Genomic DNA, 27,946 nt, shown 5'->3' with positions numbered 1-27,946 from the left:
CACTGGGCCACCCACCAACACTGGCTGGCCATCGATGAGCTCTGGTAACCTTTTGGCACGCTTCAATGATTACTGCATACAAGGCCGGCTCTGACTTTTTTGAAACTCAAAGCGAACTTTCAATATGAGATATTTCATACATATTTAAATAATAATAATAAATACGTGTTTAATTTTTATTTTTTTTGGAATATTTGACAGTACTCGTTAAAATGTCACATCCAACATGTATCTATTATTGATCAATATATATATATATGTCTATTTACATTTACTTAGATATACATTAAAGTTTACAATGACCAAAATGATCCAAATTGAAGTATCACGTAAAAAGTAAACAAATTATAACAGAAATCACTTAAACATCATTCTTTTCGCATTTTTATCTGTAAAATTACTAATCTAATTTGTATAATCCAACTTATAAGCTAAATCATTTTTAATGGATAAAATTGCTAATCTATTTAACATAGTTGGGCAAAGATAAGATTTAATCAGCTTTAATTTGAAAAGAGCAACTGTAAATAGTATAACCAATTAAATTCTATACATAATTCATATATTTGGAAAATAACCATTCAATAATTTTAAACAATTCACCGCATCAATAAATTTTTTGATTTTTCTGATTAAAAAAAAAACTATATATTAGTTTTAAATAATTTATTAAATCAACCATTTATTTTGTTTAAATCATAACGTATTTTGTTGACACCTCTTAAATTCTAGTGATTTTTTTTTATAGGCTAACATAATAGTTAACACATTTTTGGGGTTTTTTTTTTCTGTTTTTTTGGGAGCCCAAAGCAAGTACATGTGACCTCCAATCATGTTTTGGCGATCCTTAGGCCACCTCTTGACCTTTGGTGACACTCCAATCACCAACTCTCGAGGCCAGTTCCGGCCATCCCCATCACTAATCAGCACATCCCCATCACTAATCAGCACATTCGTCCACCCTCCACTACTAGTCGCTACCTTTGACAACTCACTAACCACGTTTCTTTATTTTTACTTTCAAAACTTTTGTATACAATAAACAAGTTTTTGATTTTGGCTTTTTACACACTAAAAAAAAAAAAATATATACATATATATATATTTCTTATTATTTGTAAACAATAAACTGAAAACGTTATCAACCCACATACTTGCATTCCATTTTCATTTAGTCATTCCAAAGTTGAACTACATAGAGTTCAGTGCTAAAAGTTTTCAAAATAATCAAAACCTACCAAGTTCAAAGTTTAACCGAAGTCAAAAAAAAAAAAAAAAAAAAAAAACGAAAAACCTTCCTTTTCTACAGTAAATATTATCACTTTAAATACATCAGAAATATATTATTCTTACAGATTTGCAAGCCACAAGCTCTACACAATTTAAACATTACCAGTGGTCCTAACAAATACAAAGCTTGGACCTTATTGATAGCCACTAATTTATATATGTGACCTTTTCAATTAGAATTGTTTGAGAAACAAAGGGGAAGATCAACAGCAAAACTAAACACTTAGCTGGGTTTTGTAGCAGAAATCATCACAAAGCGTCTATTCCTATCGCATTTAAAATCCACAAGTCCACAGGCATTGCAGAGTTCTTCAAGTTCACTGTCAGCTAGGAAGATGTGGCTGCCTGAGATTCGCCCAAAATTCTACATTGACAACAGTTACTGATCATCATCAGCCATAAATTTAAAGCATATATAGGTCCCGCTAGGCCTGTAAATGGATCGGATCTGTCAAAATCCGAATCCAATCCGATTAAGACAAATCCAAATCTGATCTGAATCTGTTTAGCCCATATCCGATTATAGATATACGAATCCGAAGCCGATGATTTCGGATATCCGATAACCCAATCCGATCAATTTATTTATTTATTGAGCTACAATTTTATTATTTATTTTTATTTTTATTTTTTTTTCATTTTGTGTTTTCTTCATTCAAATTGAGAATAATCGGATCGGATTATCAGATTGGATTGGACTTTTGCATATTCAATCCGTTTAATAAACGGATTTGGATTATTGGATTTTTTGTAAATGGATTCGGATTTTCAGATTGGATTCTAGTCGGATACAGATTAAATCCGATCCATTGACAATTAAAGCTCATCAAATAAACTAATGAAGTTCAAATGTCATCTTCTTTGAAAAAGGGAGGAAAATAAAAAAAAAGAAAAGGAAAAAGATAAGTGTTCGAAAAAGAGTGCATCTGCTCTCTACAGAGTCACCACAGCATGGACAAAAGGGAGTAGAACCACTCTTTGGTGGGGCTTGATATAGGAACCAAATGAAAAATTTTAATTAAATTAAATGACTAGATTTTAATCCTAAGGATTCAACCACATTTTCACTTTTGCCATTTTTCATTTTTCACATTCCATCTGTCTTATGTGGAATACACAAATAAAACGAGGACCATGCTGAAAAAACCTACCTGGCTCAGAGGTTTCAATAATGGGAGTGCTGCAAAAGGACCATCCAGTATGTAGGTGGTAGCAACAAAAACACCACCAGGTCGTAAAATACGACTTATTTCAGCCACCTGTTAAATCATAAATACCAAATTAAAGAACAAGTAGACTATATGGAGGTCTTACGAAATTAGATTCATAGACAGTGAAATAGTATCAAAATATGTTGGGCAACAACACTGAAAGACATTAAAATCCTAATTTGAAGATGTACAGCAAAGTTAAGATCAAACAGGTTCTAAAAGCCTAGATGCTAGGAACAAAATTAAAGAGGACCCATAAAACTTAGATTTCCATAAATAGATCCCGATGACTCCATCTATAGAACGGATTTCCGCTTCTAACATTGGCTCCAGACTTACCGTGCACACAAGATCATTTCTGAATGAAGCTGATCCAATGGAATTTTCTGTTACTACTAAAAATCTACAACAGTTTCTTTAATCTATTCGCATACAACAGGTTCACATTAGTGTTTAGTCCCTCTTTCATTGACGCTGTTAATCATTTGAGAAGTGAGGAGCCTAAGTCGTTAGACATGTGGAGAACTTGTTTAGGAAGAAATTAATCTGGATGAAATATTTCAATATGTAGGGGAATGTTCCAATTCTTAAACGTGACAAGCTTCCCAAAATGGAGTATTGATGTGAGAAAAATGAAAAAGTGTACCTAACACATTGGGCTATCCATGACTCAGGAAAATTGCAAGCAAGAGGAATGATCAGTAGGTGTTTCCAACTGAGAAACTACCAACAAAGTGTTGCAGATGTCTCTGTGGACTTGGTGCTATCACTAGTACCAAACAAGGAGAATGCACTGAATACATTTCCCACAGTTCACTACAATGGTTGTTTTCAGTTTTTGGAATCACCTCAAGTTTTGGACTGGAATTTGATTCTTATGATCTACTCTGATCCTCATTACTTTTTTTGAAAGTTTTACTCATATTTCTTCAGTTATGAATCAGAGTTGTAATTGTAAGGACTATGTCAATTGACTATATCTCCTCATTTAGGATGAAAATTGAAAGGCTATGACAAAAGTGAATGTCTACAATAGTAAATAGGTTGAACTTTTGGGTCAAGTGATTGTTTACATTTTGGAATTACATAAAGATAATAATTTAAGAGTTACATGTAGCCAGCAATATAAGAGGAAATAATAAAATTTGCACAAAAAAGGCCAAAAGGGAAATCACAGTTTTTGGCGTCCTGGTAGTTGATGCTGAGGCCCAAGATGTAGGGAAAATTTCAAATTTTGAGGACATAAAAAGAATAGAAATGAAATAATCGTAACATCTATTCAAGAAATAAGCTGTAATAAATCTCAAAAATAGAGCATTCGACAAAGTCTTGCTCTTGATGTTAAATTTTCCTTTCTGCAATTTATTTCCTTCACTTTCCATTCTTTCCATTGATATAATTTTCAAAAGTTCATTGTTGAGGCAAATTTCTGTTGCACATGTGCACTTCGTTACTGGAGGGACTATGAGAGTCAGGTTGAAATGTCAATCGATACAAGTAAATAAAAAATAAATACAAAATAAAATTCTTACAGAATTTTCAAACCAATCACCTGTACAAATTCATGCCTGATGCCTCCTAAGTTACCACAAAATGAGTGAATGGCAATTCCTTATGTGAAATAAAGCACATATGAATAAATTAAACACACTCACATTAAAATATTAAAAAAAAAATAAAAAAACCCCCTCAAACTTAACTATACAAGAACCTAAATTTTAACATGGACTCCCTAAGCAAGTAAAAGATTAAACTTGTGAATGCTTACAGCTGTTGAGGGTGAAGGCCAACAGTGCAAAGCAGCACCAGCATGTACAGCATCTATAGAGCTTGAAGCAAATGGAAGCCTAGAGATGTCAGCTCTAACCAACATTAAGTTCCTAAAAACAAAAAAATATGTCGCATCAGAAACTGGGATCTCAAATCATAATTTTGGAAGTAGTAGTTTTAGAGAAGAGAAATTATGCAAGAGAAATTGCAAACTCTGGTCCATCTTAATAAATTAATACTTGAACTGAATTAGAAAATTAAATTCCTTACTCTTTGGGAAAGTTCTCCTCCTGCTTAACAAATTCATGGCATTGCTGCAGCATGTTTTCTGAAAAGTCCAAAGCAACCACAAGAGAAAACAGTCCACTCTTGGCAAAGAGTCTTGAAAACAACCCACTGCCACAACTTGCATCAACAATGTTGCCACCTAAGACTGGCTTAAGATGATCTTCAATCAATTCAAACTGCAGTCAACATTATTAATGGTTAGCGACTCAAGCATGATGAAAGTATAATAATATGCACAGACATGACAAATTCAACAACTGGGTATTATTTAGATCACTTCAAATCACGGGAATTGAAGATATATATGATGATTAATATATCTATTGATGGAGCATTTAGACAAAATCAAATAACACAGCAGTGACCACACACAGCATTTAAAATGACTTGATCATATTTTAGGCAGCAAGCATCTTAACATATTTAAGATGGGAGAACTTACGAATGTGTTACAAAAAATGAATATAAAACATTGGTGAAAATTTCATTCCAAACAGTTGTAACTTTTATTTAGGGTTTAAAATCCTGGCCTCAAAATGACTTGCTTTCAATGTATTACTCCCTTAATTGTGACAGCATAAACTACAATGTTGGTTAAATAGGATGGAATTTTATACAAGCATTACATAGAATAGAATAGTTAATTATTTTCATGGATACCCAAACACACTCTGCTTATAATTATAAATCGATGTTACAAATGCTTCCAATTGCAATGTCAAGTTGCTAATAATCAAAACATTGCACAAGCAAGCTGTACAATAATTTATATATGTAGTGAAGAAAATTTTGATTGAAAAATCATTATATGTAACAAAGTTACCTCCTTCTCTTGGTCTGGAAAACCACCCAAGGAAAAACTTTGTCGCCAGCCCCTCTCATAGAGGAATGATATCAGAGGAAACCTATTGCCAAGAGTTACAATGTTCATCATATTAAAGATGCAAATCAAATTTACAGTGTAATATTGAATTATGATGTCATTTATGTATAAGAGAACTTAACCTAGGAACAATTACAATTTATTGCAGGTTTATACCATTTTAGTGCCATGGAAATGAAGAACCAAGATGATTGTACACAGGAAGGAGCACTATGTACATTAATTTATTAATAATATAGTGGAATGCATTTAACAAAACAATTGACACAAAAGTACGTAATGTCTCTAATATATTGGATCTTTCTGTTAAAAGTCAAGTTTCTGTCGCTTGTTACCGCAATGTCAGCCTCAATCCTAATGCATGACTCAGGGCATGTGTGATGGCAGTGATGCCCATGAAATCAGTCTATCATATTCAACATATCATTTGTAACATAGAAACAAGTATTATATATGAGGAGATCACCACGAGCAACTAGATAACATAGAGATGAGCTCATTCGTTGGAAACCAGAAACTTGAAATGCTATCAAAATTAATTGAAATCCCTGAAGATTGAAAGGAATTTATTCAGTTTATATGACATCTCTGCCTGCCAAAAGTATACTTTCTCATTTACACAACCATAGAAGGTCTGAACTCAAGGCTGAAATTAATTGGCCATCCAACAAGAACATTCTAGTTCTATGCTACTCTACATGTTAAAGCATAACACAAGGTTGTCAAAAGAAGAAATTGATTTTACTTGCCCCCAGAATTATATTTGTGGATATTGTGAGTCACATTAGTTTAAGGATGTCAAGGTTGACACAATTCCTTCAAAAGGAAGTGGTCAATGCCACTTGGCAGAATTTGAAGAGAAGTCGAGTCACAAGAACAATAACAAAAAAACATAAACCCAAATAGTTGTAGTTAGCTAAAACTTGTGGAGTGTTTCCAAAAATTACATTCTAACAATTATGTGATTCGATTTTATGATGTTGATTATGGTGAACAGTAGATGTTATTCTTCCTTGAATGTTATCCAGAATCACCAAACCTTCATATTTGTAATTCAAGATATGCTTCATGATATGCATAAACGTACGAGACACAAACCATTTTAATCCTCCATGCTATGCTTATCAACCCATCTCCAATCAATTCTTACCACAAATTTGTAAGAAAGCCACTTAAGGTCACAAAAATTGAGAAGAAAATTATATAAATACCTGAAGAACTCAGTGGCAGGGGCCATAACTTCACCATACTCCTTGGCTCCACTAGCTACTATCAAGTCAATATGCGTTTCATTGCCACAGTAAGCCTTCTTACAGGTGTTGCATTGAAAAGTAGACCGAGCTGCAGAATCCCTGCAGTAAATTCATCCAGTAGGAATATAACAAGAAATAAAGGAGAACACTAGCATGCAACTTCACAAAATAAGACAAATAAAATAATCGGAGGAAAGAAAATATTATCAATCACCACATAAATAGATGATGAAGCAGAAAAGAACCAAACAGGCAAGAAGGCTTCCTTCTAAAGCCTCGTTTGGCAAGTGATTTTTTTAGCCAAAAAGTCAAAAAGTCACTAAAAAAATCAAAAAGCCAACAACTTATATCAAAAAGCCAAAGATTTTCTTTTCTCTCTACTTTTTGCACATTTTTTCGTAAAAAATCAAAAAGTCATCCCAAACATACTAGTTTTTTTTAGCTCATATTTTAGTCAAATAGCCAAAAAGTTATTAAATTAGCCTGTTCCCAAACGAGGCCTAAATTGTGATAGAGATGACTTACGCAGATGTAACATGATCACCATTCCAAATCAGTTGGTTATAACAGATTGGACAAGCTAAAATTTTCTTGCTGGAACTGACCTCCTTTGCATCTAAAATTGAATCCTTAGGACAAAAGAATATATGTAAGAGAAATGCATACCAATATATGTTGAGACCCCACAAAAGAAAAAGAAGAGAAATAGAGAACTTAAAAACAAAATGCAATAACACTTGTAGTTGAAAGAAGACAATGTTATCTTGGTAAAAAAAGAATTCAAAATTTTAAATATTTTCAAATCCTTCCATCAACTGTCCACAAGTGTACCACGAGCATCTGTTGATATATTACAAAATTTAACCATTTTTCCTTTCTAATGTTAGAGGTGATTATTAACAACAACTTCATTTCCACACAGGTTATTCATCATACTTCACCTCCATACAACTTCATCTTGATTCATCATTCACATAACTGAACTAAGATAGAGATAGAATTCTACACAAGCACACCTCATGGACTCTTCTTTTTAACATTCACTTTGTTTGCCACCTTTGTAGAATATGAATTGTGGGTACATGGGTCTGCCTGACCGCATGGCAGGCCATGTCACCTCCTTCACATGCTTCAGACTGTGTATTACACTTGTGAGGTGACATTGGACCAATCAAATATCTTCACTTGTCCATACCGCTCCCCTTCAGGGATGAGCCACATTTGTGAAGGCTGACGTATGCAGTCCCTTAAACCCAGGTGTAGGCACTCAAGGACAATCTCCAAGAGGCAAGGCACGATTGTCCCAACTTTAGTTCATTTAGATGCTTATTGATGTACTTGTGATGTACGCTCCTTTGTACTCATATGTTTACATAAATAAACTTTATTTTGCTGATAAATAATAATTAAAAAATAAATAAATATCCAACAGGCACCATAGTTACACTAGCCCATCAAGTTCAACCTCGCTTGGCTTGATAAAGCAAGCCTCCATTTGAGCGTGTCCTTCGTCCATTTGGGACAACACACTCAATCCCTCCCTTGACTAGGCAGAACAACTCTCCATCTGAGTGTTTCTCTCCTATAATTTGTGGTTCACTTCACTGTCTCCAATGATATCTTCATACTCTCATGCCAACCTAGGTTGGGATCAAGAACTAGGGACCTCTTGGGGATGGTGCCACAAACAGTCATGGGGCACTTGAGAACCTCCATGAGGCCCATGTGCAGGACCTTTAGAACCTAGTGACTTGGAAGCTAGAGTTGAGGGTTTGACAAAGTGCTCATCCCCCTCCCTTGTGAGACTTGAAACTTGACTAGTTTTAGAGAAAGAAGACAACTCTTTATTAAGACAAAAATACAAAGAGTGCTCCTTAACTGGGAGCTGCTAACAGCCCCCACCTAATTACTTAGCACCTTCGTCCCATTTATTTATTTTATTAGCATTTTAGCCTAAAACAAATTTCTCATTTTGTTCTTCTACCTTTCAATCCTAACCCTAACCCACCCACCCACCCACCACCACCGGTTTCTACCACCTCTCCCGTTCACTCCTCTTCGGCAACCCTCTTTACCCTTGCCGCCCATTTCCAGCCCATCCCTGCTGTAATACCCCTGTTCCGTAATATGCTAATCGGTCCTTAATTTAAATATGATTATGTGTTTGATATAATTTTGTGTGCCAATTATGTGAATATATGTGATTTTGAAGTTCTATCTGTTCACCGTAGGAATATCTGTTTGAATAATCTTTTGTGAAAATTAAATTGAGGGCCTTACCGGCCACAAAACCCGAAATTGATTTCGCCATCGTGATTGACATAATTTTTAGAGCTTACGGTGAAATTTAATTGAAAAATTGATTCGGGCCAGATTAAGCTGAGTCAAGTGATGAATTGGTGCCCAATTATTTTATTCTTATTATATTGACTTAGTGGGATTTGTTGTGTTTTGGCATTACACCTCATTTCTCTCCCTTAGATAATTTAGGCTGATCAAACTCTAAGAAAAGAAAAGAGAGGGGCCGGCTGTTAGAGAGAGAGGGAGAGAATTTGGGTGATTTTGGCTCAAGGCTTGGGAATCTTGAAGATTAAGTCCAAGAATTGACTAGGGTTTGGAAGATTAAACTCCTAGGTGAGTAAATTCATGAGATTGAACTTGTAATTTTGTGAATTAAAGACTAATTGGTGATCAAGAACAAGAGTTGTGCTACAATTGATGAATTTGAAGCTAATGTGCACATGCATGTGTAGGATCACCATGATTTTGCATAATCAAGCATGTATTAAGTTGAATATGGAAAGGTAAATGTTGAATCATACATGCAAGCATGTTTTGTTGAGCTCCATGACAATGAACACCATTTGCATTATTTGGAATGGAAATGAAGTCAAGATTAGCATGCATGTTTGAATAATTAAAGATAGGAGCTTTGAATGCATGAATGTGTATGATAGAATTGAGCTTGAATTAAATTGAGCCATGCATGTATTTGATTTATGAAATTGGGCTCCATGAAGATGTGTTTTGGTGTGTATACCATGTTAGTACAAGTATATGTGAAATTGGAGCCATTAAAGGCAAGAAATGATGGTTTGAATGTTGAAGGGAGCTCAAGAACTCAATCTGGAAAACCCAGATTTTTGATGTCTGCTCGAGCGGGGTGATTGCCGCTCGAGCGGGAAAATCGTGCTCCCAGCACTTTTTGCAGAGTTGGATGTCCGCTTGAGCGGAATATTTAACGCTCGAGCAGGGAGCTTTTATAGACAAGCCTTCCGCTCGAGCGCCCTAACTCACGCTCGAGCGTAATTTTGAGGTAACCAGTACTTTTGCAGGCCTCTCGGGTCCGCTCGAGCGGATAAGCCTACGCTCGAGCGTAAACCCTGTTTTCTGAAATTCTGAAATTGCATTCTGTGTTCTGTTTTCCGTTCTCTTTCACTTGGAAGCACTCTTAGGCATGCATTGAGCATTATAAATGAGTTAACGAGATAAGAATAAAGCCTAAAGAGGAATATGTGAATTAAAGAACGGATTGAACTGTTAGTGACCCTTTTGTGTTCATGAAATGTGTAGGGTCAAGCTCCAGGGCAAATCCACAAGCCGATCACTGTGAGTAATATCGATATTTGAATGATTGTGAATGTCCAATTATTATTTCCTTATAAGCTTTATGAGTTGCTAATTGGGATTTATGGACAAAAGTCTGACAGGAATAAACATAAATGGACCAAAGGTCGTTCCGATAAACATAAATGGACCAAAAGTCGTTTCGATAAACATAAATGGACTAAAGGTCGTTTTGATAAACATAAATGGACCGAAGGTCGTTTTGATAACAAAAGAACGGACCGAAGGTCATTTTGACTTATATGAATGGACCGAAGGTCGATTTGACATATATGAATAAACCGAAGGTCGTTTTGACCTATATGAATGGACCGAAGGTCGTTTTGACATATATGAATGAACTGAAGGTCGTTTTGACGTAAACGAATGGACCAAAGGTCGTTTTGACAGAAATGAATGGACCGAAGGTCGTTTTGATAGAAATGAGTGGACCGAAGGTCGTTTTGACATACACGAATGGACCTAAGGTTGTTTTGACATGAATGAGTGGGTCGAAGGCCGTTTTGACACGAATGTATGGGCCGAAGGCCGTTCTGACGTAAGTGAATGGGCCGAAGGCCGTTTTGACATAAATGAATGGGCCGAAGGCCGTTTTGACATGAATGGAAATCTGAATGGGCCAAAGGCCAGAATGTTTGGAACTACAGTCACTTGATTTGAATTTCGTATAGTTATATATATCTGTTGAATAGAAATATGAATTGGGCCCAAGGCCGTTTGGAACATGTTGTTCTACATTGTTATGTAACTTCTGTGTTTGATTTGATATTATTCATTGGGCTTTCGCTCACGCTCATTCATGTGTTTATAGGTGAGCCAAGAGAAGTCCAGACCCAGCCTCAGTGAAGTCTGTATGGAACAACTAAGGTTTTGAGAGAGTCAGCCCTTGTGTCTCACGCACGAGACCCGTCTTCGCCCTTTTGTCATGTATTTACATTTTGTCAGGTTGGCGAAGTTTTGAGTACGTCTGTATGTAGTTTTGCTTGGCTGACTTAGATTTGAATGATCCTGTCTGTATAGTACTTATGTTACTACACTTTCTGTTGTGAGTTATTAACTTATGTATGCCTGGAATGTTATGATGTGCATATAAGCACGGCTCTATGGACAAAGTTTTAAAATTGCTTCCGTTTGGCCCCTTTCACTCTGATGAGTTTTGTCTTATTTGGCTTGAGGCCTTAGGTAATCTCGTGATTACTGGCCGGTTATGGCCTTAACCCAGAGGGGCGGGTTCGGGTCGTGACAGAGTGGTATCAGAGCACGAGTTAATAACTCACGCACTTGTCCAAAAGAGCAATGAACGTCTAGAAAAGATCTAGGATGCATTCATGTGATAAGTATGAATTCGAAAGCATCGAGAATATGCTTAAGTGTTTTGATTTGGGCAATTATGTGCTATAAGTTGTGCTGTACTTGCATTGCCAATTGTTTGTGAAAAATCTAGAAATCCCCTAGATGTTGATTTGTGATTATGTATCAATTTAAAGCAGAATATAACAATCCCAATCAAACAATCAAACAATCAAGACAAAGAGACACAGCGATTTAACGTGGAAAAAACCACAATTGGACACCTCCAACTGTGATCAAAAAACCACGGGCAACAGCCACAAGACAATCCACTAAGAAGAATTAAAGGAATTACACAGGTATACTCTCAATTACCTAGCGAATCCACAACGCCTAATTGAACCAACCTTTATGTGCCTCTTCCAACCCCATCTTCACCACGGAATTGTCTTTCTGATGAGCCACTCTGGATTCCACCACAGCTTCAGGCTCGAATTCTTCAGAATACACAACTGAAGAACAACACTCTCTTTTGTAGAACAAAACACAACCTTTGATGTACTCTCTTTAGAACATGAGTTGAATACTCAATAAAACATCAAAGAAAACTCCCAAAGTATCCCCAGATATAAACCCTAGAAACCAAAAAGAAGATCTGGAGAAAGTTTACCTAAAATCTGACCCAACACGCGAATTTATAGAATCTGTCCCGCGATCTCCGCTCGAGCTCAACACAGCTCGCTCGAGCGGACTAACCAAAAACTGCGTGCGAACAAACTGAGATGCGCTCGAGCGTAGGAGAATCCGCTCGAGCGTAAAATCACACATTCCAGTATTTTTACAGGCGACTGCAGAGATGCTGAGAGCTTCCAATCCCCGCTCGAGCGTCACTTTCCCCGCTCGAGCGGGACGGCCAAAAATGGAAAAACTGGAAAAAAATAACATGATCGGACAGGCAACTTTGAATGCATTTTTGCATTTTGCTTCGGGGGCGCTGCCCCTCGACCCCGCCGTGGCGCTGCCCCGGACTCGCCAAGGGGCGCTGCCCCCTGGACCCCCGCGAGCTGACCGGGCAGCTCGATCCCCGTCATAATCAGCGAAGTGGCAATCTTGAAAGCTTTAGCATCACAAACTTCTCTGAATGGCACAATTCGGGTTGGATTCGCATCTAAACACTCATAGCCTTACTGAAATAAAAGTGCGAATAAAATTACAACTCAAAGGAGTTTTGTCAAACGGGTTTGCCAAGAAATAAAACCTAACAATCTCCCCCTTTGGAAATGCCGTGACAAAACACACCTAACAAAGAAAATCTTAAACACCCCAACCCATTACATCCAACAAAAGCCAACTTCTTTTTCAAGATTAAGATCTGCAAAACAGTTATTAGTGCCACAATCTCCAAAACAACTATTAGTCCCACAAGAATATATGAAAAAACAATAAACATAGGACAAGATTATCTTGAAACATGAGATGGAAAACATGAATAGATGAAAACTAAGACTCATGAAAAACAACTCTCAAACAACACAAGCAAGATCATAAACCACACAAGCAATGATATGACGATGTAAATACCATGAACATACAAGACGGGCAAATAGTGCATAGCAACAGCAAAACATATAACCAATCTCAAAAGCCAACATATCAAAGTGTTCATGCTAAACAACTCTTGCAATGAGAAACCAAACTCACTTACACACCCAAATCAAGATGAACCAAACTCCCCCTCACTAAAAGCAACCACAAACACTGAAAAACAGTGAACAAGAAGAGAATGATAAAAATAATATGGTGGAGCAAGTAAGGAATTTCAGATTAGTACCTTAAAACACATAAGATTATCCAAGAAGCACCATTACAAGAAAACACAATGTGCACAGTCTGTAGAAGATTCCTCATGCAAGAAAGTGATGCATTATGTGAAAAGCATAGATCCCATGATAAAAAGTGTGTGTGTGACTCTTGGAGTTCGACAAACACTAGATTCAATCCTAGTAGTGATATGAAAGCTGGACCTCCGACAAGAGAATCTTAAGCACGACAAAGGAAAGTCAAACCACTAGGAATCAAGGGGTATTTGGTGAGTAAAGGCGGAGGCTCCCCCTCAATCAATGAATCTTTTCCCTCTTTTTTTTTCTTTTTTTTTTCACATGTTTTTTCTTTCTTTTGCATATTTTGTCTTCTTCTCTTTCTTTTGCTTTTGCTTTTTCTTTTTCTTTTTCTTTTTCTTTTTCTTTTGCACAATCATTGGTGGCTGACACTCTCAAGAGTATGGAAACCGAACCAGAGAAGCATGGATATAATAAGGATGGCCTGGTTGGTGACTCTGAGGTAGCCTTTTCCTCATGGCTAGATTGCAAAGAATTAAGGGGAAAGCCATGGAGATGCAAAAAAGATGGTAGGTGGTTAAGAGACTCAACATCACCCATGATATGCTGGTATAGGTCAATTCCTCTAGAAACGCAAAAGATCAATGACAGAAGTCCATAAAAAAAATCACTAAGGCGGAAGACTCCAGAATTTGCTAATCCAAGAATGTGTACAGAATGAGACATACTAATCAAAGAACACACACTCCAAAATGAGTAATGACCACAGAAAGCACACACATATTAACATGTAATGGATTTTCTCATCAATTCCAATATGTACCAAGGACCACTCAAAAATTTCAAGCTTGCAAAACCATACTAAGAAAATCTTTTTGGAATTTTTCTTTTTTTTTTTTTTTTTTTTTTTTCAATTTTTTTCTTAACCAAAGCAAGACAAAAAACAAACAAGCACACATTAAAAGACCTGAAAAAAAAAACACACAAAAACCTATAAACTAAAACGACCAAACAGATTAACACAAGTCAACTTTTCTTACCCAAATCTTTTTGGTCTTAACAAAATCAGGTCTAGCGGTCTTGGTAAGTGTTGTGGTGTAGTGAACACCCGCATGAATCTTGGTATTCCGCCTAGACATGTAAATCGAATTTCTACCCTTTTGAGGCACTCTCCCATGCAACTTATAACAAAAAGGGCGAATATGACCATGCATACCACAATGATGACAAATAAAAACAGGGTGTACCTTCTTTTCTTTTACCTTACCAACTCTAGGGAGTTTGAGAAGTCTTTTCTCTTGTTGAATCTTTTGTCCCCCCTTTCCTTGAGTTCTTGTATCATGAGAAGTTGAAGCACTCTGTTTTTGCTCTTTCTTACCACCAAAGCCAATGCCACTCTTGTCACAACTCATGTGTTGAGACCCAATGATATCCTCCAAAGTCTTTGATCCTTTGTTCCAAAGACCAATGGTAGCCATAGCACACTTGAGCTCTTCCTCTTTCTTGACCATTAGTTCTTCCAAAGCAACTTGTAACATCTCGAGAGATTCAATCTTTTCTTCATACATGACATGGGTTTGCAGTAGCTCATTCCTCTCCGTCTCACAAGTCAACAGTTTTGCACAAAGAACTTGTTGATCATCAGCTGCCTTGATGGCATTAACCCTGGCCTCGGAAATCTCCTCCTTAAGTTTGACATTCTCACATTCACATGCTTTGAGTTTCTTTGTGAGTTTGTCATTCAATTTGAATAACTTAAGAGACTCCTTATACAACTTTTCATAGGCTTGCTCAAGCTCTTCATGATCGCTCTCCGAGGATTCATCATCAGTGATATTCTCAATTGACCTCTTTGGAGAATCTGTTTGTCCTTCAGCTTCAGAAGTCGCCATGAAAGCAAGAAATTGTTTATGACCCTCTTCGTCTTGACCTTCATTGTCACTTTCATCTTCATCAGATTCAGATTCATCATCCCAAGTGATGGCAAGGGCTTTCTTCTTCCTCAAACGAGTAGGGCATTCTGAAGCAAAGTGGCCAAATCCTTGGCATTCATAGCATTGGAGTCTTTCAGAGTTCTCTTGTATCTTTCCTTTCTCCTTCTTGGCTATAGAATTAATTTTGAGTTTATCTTTGCCTTTAGATTTATGAGAATGAGTAGATTCCAAAAGATTAGGATTCTTTTTCAAAAAAGATTTTTTAAATTGTTTAACAAAAGCAGCCATAATCTTGGAATCTATATCACAATCCTCATCAGAATCCTCTCTAACTTTATGAGCACTACTAAAAGCAATATCTTTTTGTTTCTTTTTGAAATTCCTATGTGCTTCATAAGTTTGAAGGTTTCCAACCAACTGATCCAGCTTGAGGTTGTCAACATCTTGAGCCTCCTCAATAGCCGTAACTTTTGGTTGGAACCGATCGGGCAAGGATCTCAAAATTTTTCCCACAACTTTGGATTCTGAAATTTTTTCACCTAAATTGAAGCTGGAATTTACAATGTCACTCAACTTCGCATAAAATTCATCAAAGGTCTCACTATCTTTCATTGAAAGGTTTTCGAAACTAGATGTGAGTCTTTGAAGTTTTGAGCGTTTAACAGAAGGAGTGCCCTCATGAATAGTTTGTAAGATATCCCAAGCCTCTTTTGCGACTTCACAATTACAAATACGACTAAATTCTTCAGGTGTGACGGCGCAAAAGAGAGAATTGATAGCTTTACTATTCCAGCTACTATTTTGGTAATCAGTTGTGTCCCACTGATCAATTGGTTTGGGGATTGTAACTCCATCAACAGTAATTGTTGGTTCAGTCCACCCATTCATGACGGATTGCCAAACTTTTTCATCAATAGATTTTAAAAAAGATCTCATCCGAGCTTTCCAAAAAGGATAATTGGATCCGTCAAGTAGGGGTGGTCGAACCATAGAATTTCCTTCACGAATTGTATCCATTATCACAAATCAAGCAAGATCTCGTTCTAAAAGAAAATATATTTTTTTTAAAAATAGAACGACCCGCTCTGATACCAATTGAAAAATCTAGAAATCCCCTAGATGTTGATTTGTGATTATGTATCAATTTAAAGCAGAATATAACAATCCCAATCAAACAATCAAACAATCAAGACAAAGAGACACAGCGATTTAACGTGGAAAAAACCACAATTGGACACCTCCAACTGTGATCAAAAAACCACGGGCAACAGCCACAAGACAATCCACTAAGAAGAATTAAAGGAATTACACAGGTATACTCTCAATTACCTAGCGAATCCACAACGCCTAATTGAACCAACCTTTATGTGCCTCTTCCAACCCCATCTTCACCACGGAATTGTCTTTCTGATGAGCCACTCTGGATTCCACCACAGCTTCAGGCTCGAATTCTTCAGAATACACAACTGAAGAACAACACTCTCTTTTGTAGAACAAAACACAACCTTTGATGTACTCTCTTTAGAACATGAGTTGAATACTCAATAAAACATCAAAGAAAACTCCCAAAGTATCCCCAGATATAAACCCTAGAAACCAAAAAGAAGATCTGGAGAAAGTTTACCTAAAATCTGACCCAACACGCGAATTTATAGAATCTGTCCCGCGATCTCCGCTCGAGCTCAACACAGCCCGCTCGAGCGGACTAACCAAAAACTGCGTGCGAACAAACTGAGATGCGCTCGAGCGTAGGAGAATCCGCTCGAGCGTAAAATCACACATTCCAGTATTTTTACAGGCGACTGCAGAGATGCTGAGAGCTTCCAATCCCCGCTCGAGCGTCACTTTCCCCGCTCGAGCGGGACGGCCAAAAATGGAAAAACTGGAAAAAAATAACATGATCGGACAGGCAACTTTGAATGCATTTTTGCATTTTGCTTCGGGGGCGCTGCCCCTCGACCCCGCCGTGGCGCTGCCCCGGACTCGCCAAGGGGCGCTGCCCCCTGGACCCCCGCGAGCTGACCGGGCAGCTCGATCCCCGTCATAATCAGCGAAGTGGCAATCTTGAAAGCTTTAGCATCACAAACTTCTCTGAATGGCACAATTCGGGTTGGATTCGCATCTAAACACTCATAGCCTTACTGAAATAAAAGTGCGAATAAAATTACAACTCAAAGGAGTTTTGTCAAACGGGTTTGCCAAGAAATAAAACCTAACAGTTTGACTACATATGCTCTCTAGCATATGCATATTTGTAGAATCTTTTGTATATTGTATAATGCAAGTTTAATCAGATGGTGAGTAAGAACTCCGTAAAGTTATGTTTAACTTTAAATATTTGTTGATGATATGAAATGACAAGTACCCTGGAATGCTATGTTTTGTATGAATGATTGTCCAAATTTTCTTGGAACGTAATTGTGGTATCCTTAGCAGAGGCCCTCGCCCAGGGGACATAATACCGTGGCTTATGGTCATGAGGCCCTCGTTCGGGGGAAACAATACCATGGCCTATGTATGAAATCTGTTACTCAGTACCAGAGGTTCCATTATGGAACTTGATATGCTATGCTAAAGGAAGTACCACACATGATTTGAATATGAGATATGAATTGTTACACTAATGTGTACAACAAGTTTGTTTTGTTATAATGCACATACATGAATATATGAATCATGAAAAGTTGTTTATGTGCATTCAATTCTGCCTATGGGTGTCTATGTGAAATATGAACATGATTTGAGTATATAATTACTTAGTAAATGTTCAGCATGCGATATCTGATAAGTATGCAATTATCTGTTACGTATGTGATTAATTACGTACGATGTGTGAAATGAGAATATAAAGACGTGCCTATGTGTGACTATGTGTTTGTTTTTGTATTGGATATCCCCGTATTTGGCATGATTTAATAAGAGTTCGTGTAGAACGTGGTTAAATTAAGGGCATACGAGCTAGAAGGCTCTTCCACAGCCCGACTTGATAGGCTGGAAAGGATGGTACAGGGAATGGCAGAGATCTTAAGACAACAACGTCAGTTGCTGTTATGGTAAGAACTTTTGCCACCACCAGTGTAAGAAACGCCGAGGAGCCATTGTCGAATTTCAGAGGCTTGTTATAGGTGTGGTAAATGGACCATATGGTAAGGAATTGTCCCCGAACTGAACAAATGCTAGTAAATCTTCTGCCTCAGTTGAATTCGTACCAATGGTGGGAATTACTAATCAAGATAGAGTAATTGTACTCGTCCCAGAAAGCACTCAGAATACTGCAACCGTTATCCCAGGTATCTATACTGTTTATAAACAAATGCCTATGTGTTGATTGATTCTGAATTAGTACGTATGTACATCTTCGCTTGGGATATTATTTGATTCGGATCGGCATATTTTTCCATATCTGCTGCATGTGTATCTAGATTGTTTAGACCCACATGATCGAGACTGCATTCATTGGAGGTATATGTCCCGTTTGGGAAATTTGTGAAATACGTTTTGGGATATTGATTAACTCTGCACATGCACATGTATATCCACACCTATGCTCAGGGCGATTTATTATGTTACTATCTTCAATGACTAAACCACTGGAATGATGAATTCTATGATTGTGAGACCATACACTTCGATTGGTAGGGAATTGACTGGATTATGTGACTATACTGGGCTCGACTCATAAACCTATGTTTTGTGATTAATTTGTAACTTTTGCGTAACAGACCCTATCTTATGTACAACAGATGGACTTTGTTTAATGTGTTACTGTGCACTATGTGCTCACATATAAGACCTATTTGGGAGCTGCTATATCGATTATGATACATACCTCCTGATATGAACAACTGCATACATATGCAACTACAACTGAAATTATGTAGACAATACCGTATTGTACTTGATTTGAAACACTTGATATGAACTATCGTGGTGAACGATTCTGATGTGACTTTGAGAAATGATGAACTTAGGGCAGTTGAGAAACCATCACCCATGTACCTAAGCAGACGAAGTATGCCTTACAGAACTGAATGTGTCCTATTTGAGAAATTTTTTTTTATCTGATTCGACCTGATAGAACCTTTTTCCTGATATTGTCTTGATGGAACCCTTATTTGATATAATCTGATAGAACCTTTGTTTGATTTAATTTGGCAAGACTTGTGTCGGGATTGGTTTGATAAGACCTTCTATCTAATTCGATTTTGTTAAACAGGGGATTAAGAATTGTTTATGAATAAATAGCCAGATTATTCTTGGCAGAAAAACTGATAGACCCAAAACTTGAATTCGTTTGGAATACTTGACTTATTGGAAAGACCTTTTGTGGACTATCAACAGATTGGCCTAACCAAACGCACCATTGAGAACCAATCCCCAACTAGTGAGGACATATGTGTTAAAAATGAACCGAATTGTACAAACCTCGTGATTGGGTGTCGTAAGGAGTGTTGTTCCATTTTGTTTGTTTGATGCTATGGGAACCGATGACGGTAGATTGATTTGATTTTGAGCAGTACTGAACATTTGTCTTTGACTGATCAGAACATGTTTTGTAAGGGAGAGTGGTTGCTTCAGTGTTATCAGATTTTGGGAAAATCAGGTTATAGTGAATGGTGTTGTGTTGCTTTGATGACATTCTTAGAGTGTCCTTTCGTGCTAGGGGACGTTAAGCCTATGTAGCACCTTTGATTGAGATACCTTTTGCCATCGACGGTTTCGTACGGGTGGGTTTGACTAATCGATCTGGAATCGGCCACCAACGGTCGCGAACGGGTGTGCTTCGATTCCGAGACGATTATTCCTTTGTTTTGTTCGGAATGTCATCCTTTGGTATTATGTAAATGTTTTAACATTCAAGAAACTTTGAAAAACCCTGATTGTCTGAAAAGTGCGTGAATTTAGTACGCTTTATATATAACCACCCAGTGTCATTATATTCTGTGATTGGAACCCTGAGAATGTGTGAATTGTGTTTGATATGCGATTGACTCCTTTGATAATGCCTTTGACATCATGGGGATTTACGTATATGACTTGCCTTATGCTTTTAACGACTATCAGATAAAGTAGAAAGACTCGATGGAACAGAGAATTGAATACTGAACTGAATTGTGAATTGCAAACTGTAAACTGTTGAATGAACTGAGAATACGTGTATTCTATTAGAAGTCGATTGCCTCAGTGTTGTTGTATTTTACAATTGGTACTATGGGGATATACAGACTATATGCGTTGTATGGGTAATTGCCTTGATACTACCTTTGCTGGCTAGGGAATCGGTGTCTGGATCCACTTTGAATTTCCGAAGACTCTTGATTGACCTTGGATAATTGTGATGAGTCACTGGACTAAATACCGAATCGGATTGTGAATTGTGGAACTCTTGAAGAATGAATTGAACTTTTGTGACAAGTTAGCTGACATTTGAAATAAATATGTTAGTGACCTGCTTTGAAGAGGGTAATTGGCGAATGTGTGTCTAAGTATTTTTCGGGGCCAACAGGTTGAAGCCGAATATTAGATAGTGGCGGAACTACTTCAATCTCTCTATTTTGGAATGGAAATGGGAATATGTGACTACGAGTTTTGTTGTGGGGCTACATTGAACACCCAAGGTATAAGTCCCGTTTGGGTTATTGTATATAGAATTAGTAAATTTGCTCATTTCCTCTCTGTGAAGTTTCGCATGATGCTTATAGACTAACCACGGTTACATCGGTAAGATTGCTCGTTGTATGGAATCCTAGTATCTATTGTTTTGGACAGGAATCCTAAGAGGTGTTTGAATTTTGATAAGCCTTCAAGAGGCAATGAGGACTGAATTGTGATACGGCGCTGTTTTCCATCCGCAATTGATGTATAATCAGAAAGAACCTTTCAGATTTTGAGAGGAATGCTCCGAATATATGTGTTAGATTTTTCAGGGAAGTTGGAAAGATCTATCCATCATTGGCAGACTTTGCTTACAACCACAGCTTACACTCTAGATTGGTATGACACCATACAAGCCTTGTATGGAGAAAAAGTTGAGTCTTTGACTGATTGAGAACATAGTGTTGCTTGATTTTGAGATTGAGTAGATAACTATCAAAAGGAACGGAACCGTTGAATAAGAAGGTATTCCGAATTGTTTTCGACTACAGGTAAATTAAGTTTCGAGGACCAAACTTCCTAAAGGGGGGAAGACTGTAATACCCCTGTTCCGTAATATGCTAATCGGTCCTTAATTTAAATATGATTATGTGTTTGATATAATTTTGTGTGCCAATTATGTGAATATATGTGATTTTGAAGTTCTATCTGTTCACCGTAGGAATATCTGTTTGAATAATCTTTTGTGAAAATTAAATTGAGGGCCTTACCGGCCACAAAACCCGAAATTGATTTCGCCATCGTGATTGACATAATTTTTAGAGCTTACGGTGAAATTTAATTGAAAAATTGATTCGGGCCAGATTAAGCTGAGTCAAGTGATGAATTGGTGCCCAATTATTTTATTCTTATTATATTGACTTAGTGGGATTTGTTGTGTTTTGGCATTACACCTCATTTCTCTCCCTTAGATAATTTAGGCTGATCAAACTCTAAGAAAAGAAAAGAGAGGGGCCGGCTGTTAGAGAGAGAGGGAGAGAATTTGGGTGATTTTGGCTCAAGGCTTGGGAATCTTGAAGATTAAGTCCAAGAATTGACTAGGGTTTGGAAGATTAAACTCCTAGGTGAGTAAATTCATGAGATTGAACTTGTAATTTTGTGAATTAAAGACTAATTGGTGATCAAGAACAAGAGTTGTGCTACAATTGATGAATTTGAAGCTAATGTGCACATGCATGTGTAGGATCACCATGATTTTGCATAATCAAGCATGTATTAAGTTGAATATGGAAAGGTAAATGTTGAATCATACATGCAAGCATGTTTTGTTGAGCTCCATGACAATGAACACCATTTGCATTATTTGGAATGGAAATGAAGTCAAGATTAGCATGCATGTTTGAATAATTAAAGATAGGAGCTTTGAATGCATGAATGTGTATGATAGAATTGAGCTTGAATTAAATTGAGCCATGCATGTATTTGATTTATGAAATTGGGCTCCATGAAGATGTGTTTTGGTGTGTATACCATGTTAGTACAAGTATATGTGAAATTGGAGCCATTAAAGGCAAGAAATGATGGTTTGAATGTTGAAGGGAGCTCAAGAACTCAATCTGGAAAACCCAGATTTTTGATGTCTGCTCGAGCGGGGTGATTGCCGCTCGAGCGGGAAAATCGTGCTCCCAGCACTTTTTGCAGAGTTGGATGTCCGCTCGAGCGGAATATTTAACGCTCGAGCGGGGAGCTTTTATAGACAAGCCTTCCGCTCGAGCGCCCTAACTCACGCTCGAGCGTAATTTTGAGGTAACCAGTACTTTTGCAGGCCTCTCGGGTCCGCTCGAGCGGATAAGCCTACGCTCGAGCGTAAACCCTGTTTTCTGAAATTCTGAAATTGCATTCTGTGTTCTGTTTTCCGTTCTCTTTCACTTGGAAGCACTCTTAGGTATGCATTGAGCATTATAAATGAGTTAACGAGATAAGAATAAAGCCTAAAGAGGAATATGTGAATTAAAGAACGGATTGAACTGTTAGTGACCCTTTTGTGTTCATGAAATGTGTAGGATCAAGCTCCAGGGCAAATCCACAAGCCGATCACTGTGAGTAATATCGATATTTGAATGATTGTGAATGTCCAATTATTACTCCCTTATAAGCTTTATGAGTTGCTAATTGGGATTATGGACAAAAGTCTGACAGGAATAAACATAAATGGACCAAAGGTCGTTTCGATAAACATAAATGGACCGAAGGTCGTTTTGATAACAAAAGAACGGACCGAAGGTCGTTTTGACCTATATGAATGGACCGAAGGTCGTTTTGACATATATGAATAAACCGAAGGTCATTTTGACCTATATGAATGGACCGAAGGTCGTTTTGACATATATGAATGAACTGAAGGTCGTTTTGACGTAAACGAATGGACCAAAGGTCGTTTTGACAGAAATGAATGGACCGAAGGTCGTTTTGATAGAAATGAGTGGACCGAAGGTCGTTTTGACATACACGAATGGACCTAAGGTCGTTTTGACATGAATGAGTGGGCCGAAGGCCGTTTTGACACGAATGTATGGGCCGAAGGCCGTTCTGACGTAAGTGAATGGGCCGAAGGCCATTTTGACATAAATGAATGGGCCGAAAGCCGTTTTGACATGAATGGAAATCTGAATGGGCCAAAGGCCAGAATGTTTGGAACTACAGTCACTTGATTTGAATTTCGTATAGTTATATATATCTGTTGAATAAAAATATGAATTGGGCCCAAGGCCGTTTGGAACATGTTGTTCTACATTGTTATGTAACTTCTGTATTTGATTTGATATTATTCACTGGGCTTTCGCTCACGCTCATTCATGTGTTTGTAGGTGAGCCAAGAGAAGTCCAGACCCAGCCTCAGTGAAGTCTGTATGGAACAACTAAGGTTTTGAGAGAGTCAGCCCTTGTGTCTCACGCACGAGACCCGTCTTCGCCCTTTTGTCATGTATTTACATTTTGTCAGGTTGGCGAAGTTTTGAGTACGTCTGTATGTAGTTTTGCTTGGCTGACTTAGATTTAAATGATCCTGTCTGTACAGTACTTATGTTACTACACTTTCAGTTGTGAGTTATTAACTTATGTATGTCTGGAATGTTATGATGTGCATATAAGCACGGCTCTATGGACAAAGTTTTAAAATTGCTTCCGTTTGGCCCATTTCACTCTGATGAGTTTTGTCTTATTTGGCTTGAGGCCGTAGGTAATCTCGTGATTACTGGCCGGTTATGGTCTTAACCCAGAGGGGCGGGTTCGGGTCGTGACACCTGCCACCCCCGTCCCTCCTCTAGCCTCCATTGCCCCTTCCCTTCCCCACTTAAGTTGCCCCCAACCCTTCCCGTTGTCCGCCGCCACAAACCCACCCCCTCTCTCGTTCCTCTTCCTCTTATTTCTTGTTCTTGGCCACGATCTGAAAAGGGTTTTTAGATCGAGGTGAAGAAGTGGTAGAAAAAGAAGAAGAAGAAGATGAAGAGGATGAGGAGAAGGAGGAAGAGGGGTCGCAGCAGCAGGAAAAGAAGAAAAAGGGTGGCATGGTTGGGGGCTACTAGGGAGAAGAAGGTTGAGGGAAGGTTGCCAGAGGGGAAGAAAGGCTAGAAGAGGGTTGTCGAAGGGGGAGAGGGTTGCTGGAGGTGGAGGTGGGGGCTGCCTGAGTAAGGTTGCAGTGGTGGGTGTCCAAAGGGTAGAATTAGGATTATGTGAGTGCTCAAACAAAAAAGAAGAAGAGCAATTTTGATGTGTGGGGTCCTAAATAATTAGGTGGGAGCAAGGTTTTAAAAAGCGGCCGCAACCGTTACGTAACGGTTGTGGTGGTTACCGCCACCCGTTACGGCCGCTTTTACAGTGTGATTGAGATTCACAGGTGTGTAGGCCGTAGCGGCTGCTATAGCGGTTGTAATGGTGTTGTAACGGCCGTAACGGCCTGTTACACACTGTTGCGTAATGGTTTCGAACTGCTTCTTTCAAAAAAACACAATAAAAAAAAAGTTAAAAATGGGGGAAGAGAGATAGAAAGAAGAGGAAAGATGGAGGAGCAAGAGATAGAGAGATAGAAGAGGGAAGATAAAGAGCATGTTATTGATTTGTTGAAGCTGTAAGACGTATGCTATTCTATTCAGCTACTATTACTCAACCATTTTGTTTGTGTGCGTCTATCTATATATTGTGTGAAAATAACAATAATAATAAGTGTGGTCATTATCTATTTGGCTTGATTAAAATATATATATATTTAGTCTTTAATTTATTCTCTTACTTTTGTCATTGTTTATCTTATATATAATAGTTAGTGATTAATTATTTGTATAATATAAAGTCGTTAATTATTAAAATAAAATGTAAAAAACTCACAGTTTATAGTGATCTAAGAATATGAAATATATTAGATCATACTTAAAAATTTACAAAAATTGATCAATATTTATTTTAAAAGCCAATAAATATGATCACGGAAAAAAAATGTGCGTATCGGTAAGTTTTTTCAAATTGTGCGAAAAATAAAAAAATTCACGGTTCTGATTACCGCAACCGTTACGCTATGACCTTTACACCCCGCAACCGCAACCACGTCACCGGCACCGTTACGACGACCGCAACCGCTTTTCAGAACCTTGGGTGGAAGCTATTAGCAGCTCCCTTCTTACCCCTATGTACTTGTGTACATCCCTCTACCTATGAAACCTAAAATCTCTAATATTTACAGCTTCACCACCAATTTATGCCATTCCACTAATGGGGTATTGACAAGCAAACAACATGTCCTTCAACCATGTGTTCTTGGCACCTGTGGTGAGTTAGCTTCCATGGTCTGCCTCCCCTATATATATTGACCCTCTTCCTCATTTGTCTACAAGAAAGCAAGCCCCTTCTCTTGGTGGTGACTTTGTTTCATCTCTTCCAGAATCTGCCTCCTCTGTTATAGTGACCCTCCTCCTCCATCTGCAAGCAGGCAATCCGCCTAGCTCTCACACTACCAACTTTGGTTTTCTTTCACGTCTTTTGTGTCCATCATACTTCCTAGAAGGCTCCCCCAACCATTCTACTGACCCTCTACCGTCCACAGGAATAAAAGTAAAAAACCAGAAAAAGAACTCAACCAAAGCAAGATACAACAAATTATGCATTGTTGCATGATTACTTCAAACAAAAATCTATTGCCAGCCAAGTGGTTCATTTTTACTAATGGTATGTTTCATTAGTCATCGATTAGTTCACTCTTGCATTTTGAATTCATTGCTTTCCAATTACTCCTATCATTCCACATTATTATTTGTAACAGATATGGAATGTCGCTTTCTTATTCCAAGCGTATTCTACACGGTGAAAGGACCCCATCTCTAGTAACATAAAATCCTTTTTTAGGGCATGTTTGTGCAAACAGTTACATATATACATATGTAGTCATAGACCACTGAAAGTACCACCATAATAAATACTTTGGAATTAAAGTTGTATACTATAGCTTTTGATAAGAAAGCAAACACATTGGAAAGATTAGAGATTTAAAGCTCACACAGAAGCAGCTTTTATGAAAGTTTACAACAAAGTGTGTCCATCTTCATGTGCAAATGTTCTAGTGGGAAGTTTTCCGGTCCACAAACTTTAACAGGATTTTAAGCAGATTGCCAAATCTATTTTAAACTCAATTATCAAATAGTAATTTGGTTCAATGCTAAATCATTCCAGAAAAACTTAATTCTGTGTCAAGTCAAACAGAGGGGCTAATGCTAATCTTGTTAACCCCCAAATCATGCCTAAGTCGGACCAACGCAATGGGGCTCAAAAACTTTTCTTTGATTACAAAAGAAGTGCCTTTAATATTGATCTTAATTAAAGAGGATTCAATTTACTAATGGAGTGATCAAATTTGAGGAATTTTCTCCTTCCTAAAATATTTTCCATTGTCTGTCTTAAAAAAGTATTAAAAACAATTACTGCTTCTCATTTAGCAACAAAAAAATAAATAAATAAATAAAATGAAAAAATGCATAAATACACATTTGTCTTTCAAATAAATATGCTGCAGACTAATTATGTCAAATTAACTCCAGAAACAAAACAGAAAATTTAAATTCCTAAACAGAACAAAAGACATAAAAATCAAAGAGAAATATTTTACCCCCAAATAATTCTTCGAAAACTAACTACACCCCTATTTTTTTTAATTATATAAATTTTACACTTATACTATTTGAATTGTGATGAAGTTGACCCTTGTCATCACCTGTCATCTAAAATCAGCCAATTTTACTAACCTAGCCATCTAAACTCTTCTTGATAGGAAAAATAAAGTACTTTCCGCATATGTACACCAACCCATGAGATACTTCGTCTAATGACCATTCAAAACTTTAATGAAAAATCCTAATATAACCCACACTTATGCCGACCTTCACGTAAAGCTTTAGGCAAGAAACACTTCATTTTCTCTCCAGAAGAAAAAGGTTCTAGTCAACGGAGTCAAATTGATTCCAATTGAATAGTTGACGTGTAAAATCAACATAATTAGAAGGACCGGACAAAAGATAGTTCGGAAAGTAAAATGAATTTTAAAAAAAAAAAAATCAAAAGTATATAGATGAACACAAATATATATAAGTACCGGTTCGGTTTCGACGATGGCGGTTGAAGAGGCACCAACTTGAGCAGGGGAAGTGTAGTTGGAGGAGGAGAATAAGGAAGGTGACCTTGAGGAAGTCAACAACAAGGGTTTGAAGAAGAAACAACGACACGGCTTGTTACTGATTTGACTCGGTCTCGACAACAACACTGCTGAGAAGCTGCTCAAACTCATCGCTGCCATGATCGTCGCTCGATCACTCTGCTTTCAAAAATGTCAACTCTCTCTCTCTCTGTGGAGCTGAAAATTGCAGTGTGGTCCGATATTGCAAACGTGTTGATGGGAGTATATATATGCAAGGAAATTGGAAGAGGA

The 27,946-nt window shown here is 37.5% G+C and overlaps 1 protein-coding gene across 2 annotated transcripts; it reads right to left on the bottom strand.

Annotated features, from left to right (window-relative positions):
- Positions 1-1,299: 1,299 nt before the first annotated feature.
- Positions 1,300-27,946, bottom strand: LOC114288511 (putative methyltransferase At1g78140, chloroplastic). Of its 2 annotated transcripts, none has more exons than XM_082874319.1 (8): positions 27,614-27,946; positions 7,221-7,324; positions 6,654-6,794; positions 5,383-5,464; positions 4,542-4,735; positions 4,270-4,381; positions 2,442-2,549; positions 1,300-1,654 (listed from the first exon to the last, which is right to left on the bottom strand). In XM_082874319.1, the coding sequence occupies exons 1-8, from the start codon at positions 27,812-27,814 to the stop codon at positions 1,514-1,516; spliced, it is 1,083 nt and encodes a 360-aa protein (XP_082730445.1). In that variant the 5' UTR covers positions 27,815-27,946; the 3' UTR covers positions 1,300-1,513. The 2 variants fall into 2 exon arrangements, with proteins under 2 accessions (XP_082730445.1, XP_082730446.1); XM_082874320.1 differs by lacking the exon at positions 27,614-27,946 and adding an exon at positions 7,712-7,881.

This window comes from Camellia sinensis, chromosome 6, assembly GCF_055761805.1.
Source record: "Camellia sinensis isolate YWXY chromosome 6, ASM5576180v1, whole genome shotgun sequence".
Classification (NCBI taxonomy): Eukaryota; Viridiplantae; Streptophyta; class Magnoliopsida; order Ericales; family Theaceae; genus Camellia; species Camellia sinensis.
Note: the sequence above shows the minus strand (reverse complement) of the source record. Positions and strands in the feature narration are given on the sequence as shown.

Bases quoted from the DNA above. Each gene is read 5' to 3' on its own strand.
- LOC114288511 (XM_082874319.1), bottom strand. From the start codon at position 27,814: ATGGCAGCGATGAGTTTGAGCAGCTTCTCAGCAGTGTTGTTGTCGAGA. The intron at 4,382-4,541 runs GTAAGGAATTTA...TTTTGTTTTTAG, and splicing joins GAGGAGAACTTTCCCAAAGA to GAACTTAATGTTGGTTAGAG. The intron at 2,550-4,269 runs GTAAGCATTCAC...ATGATTTAACAG, and splicing joins GGCCTTCACCCTCAACAGCT to GTGGCTGAAATAAGTCGTAT.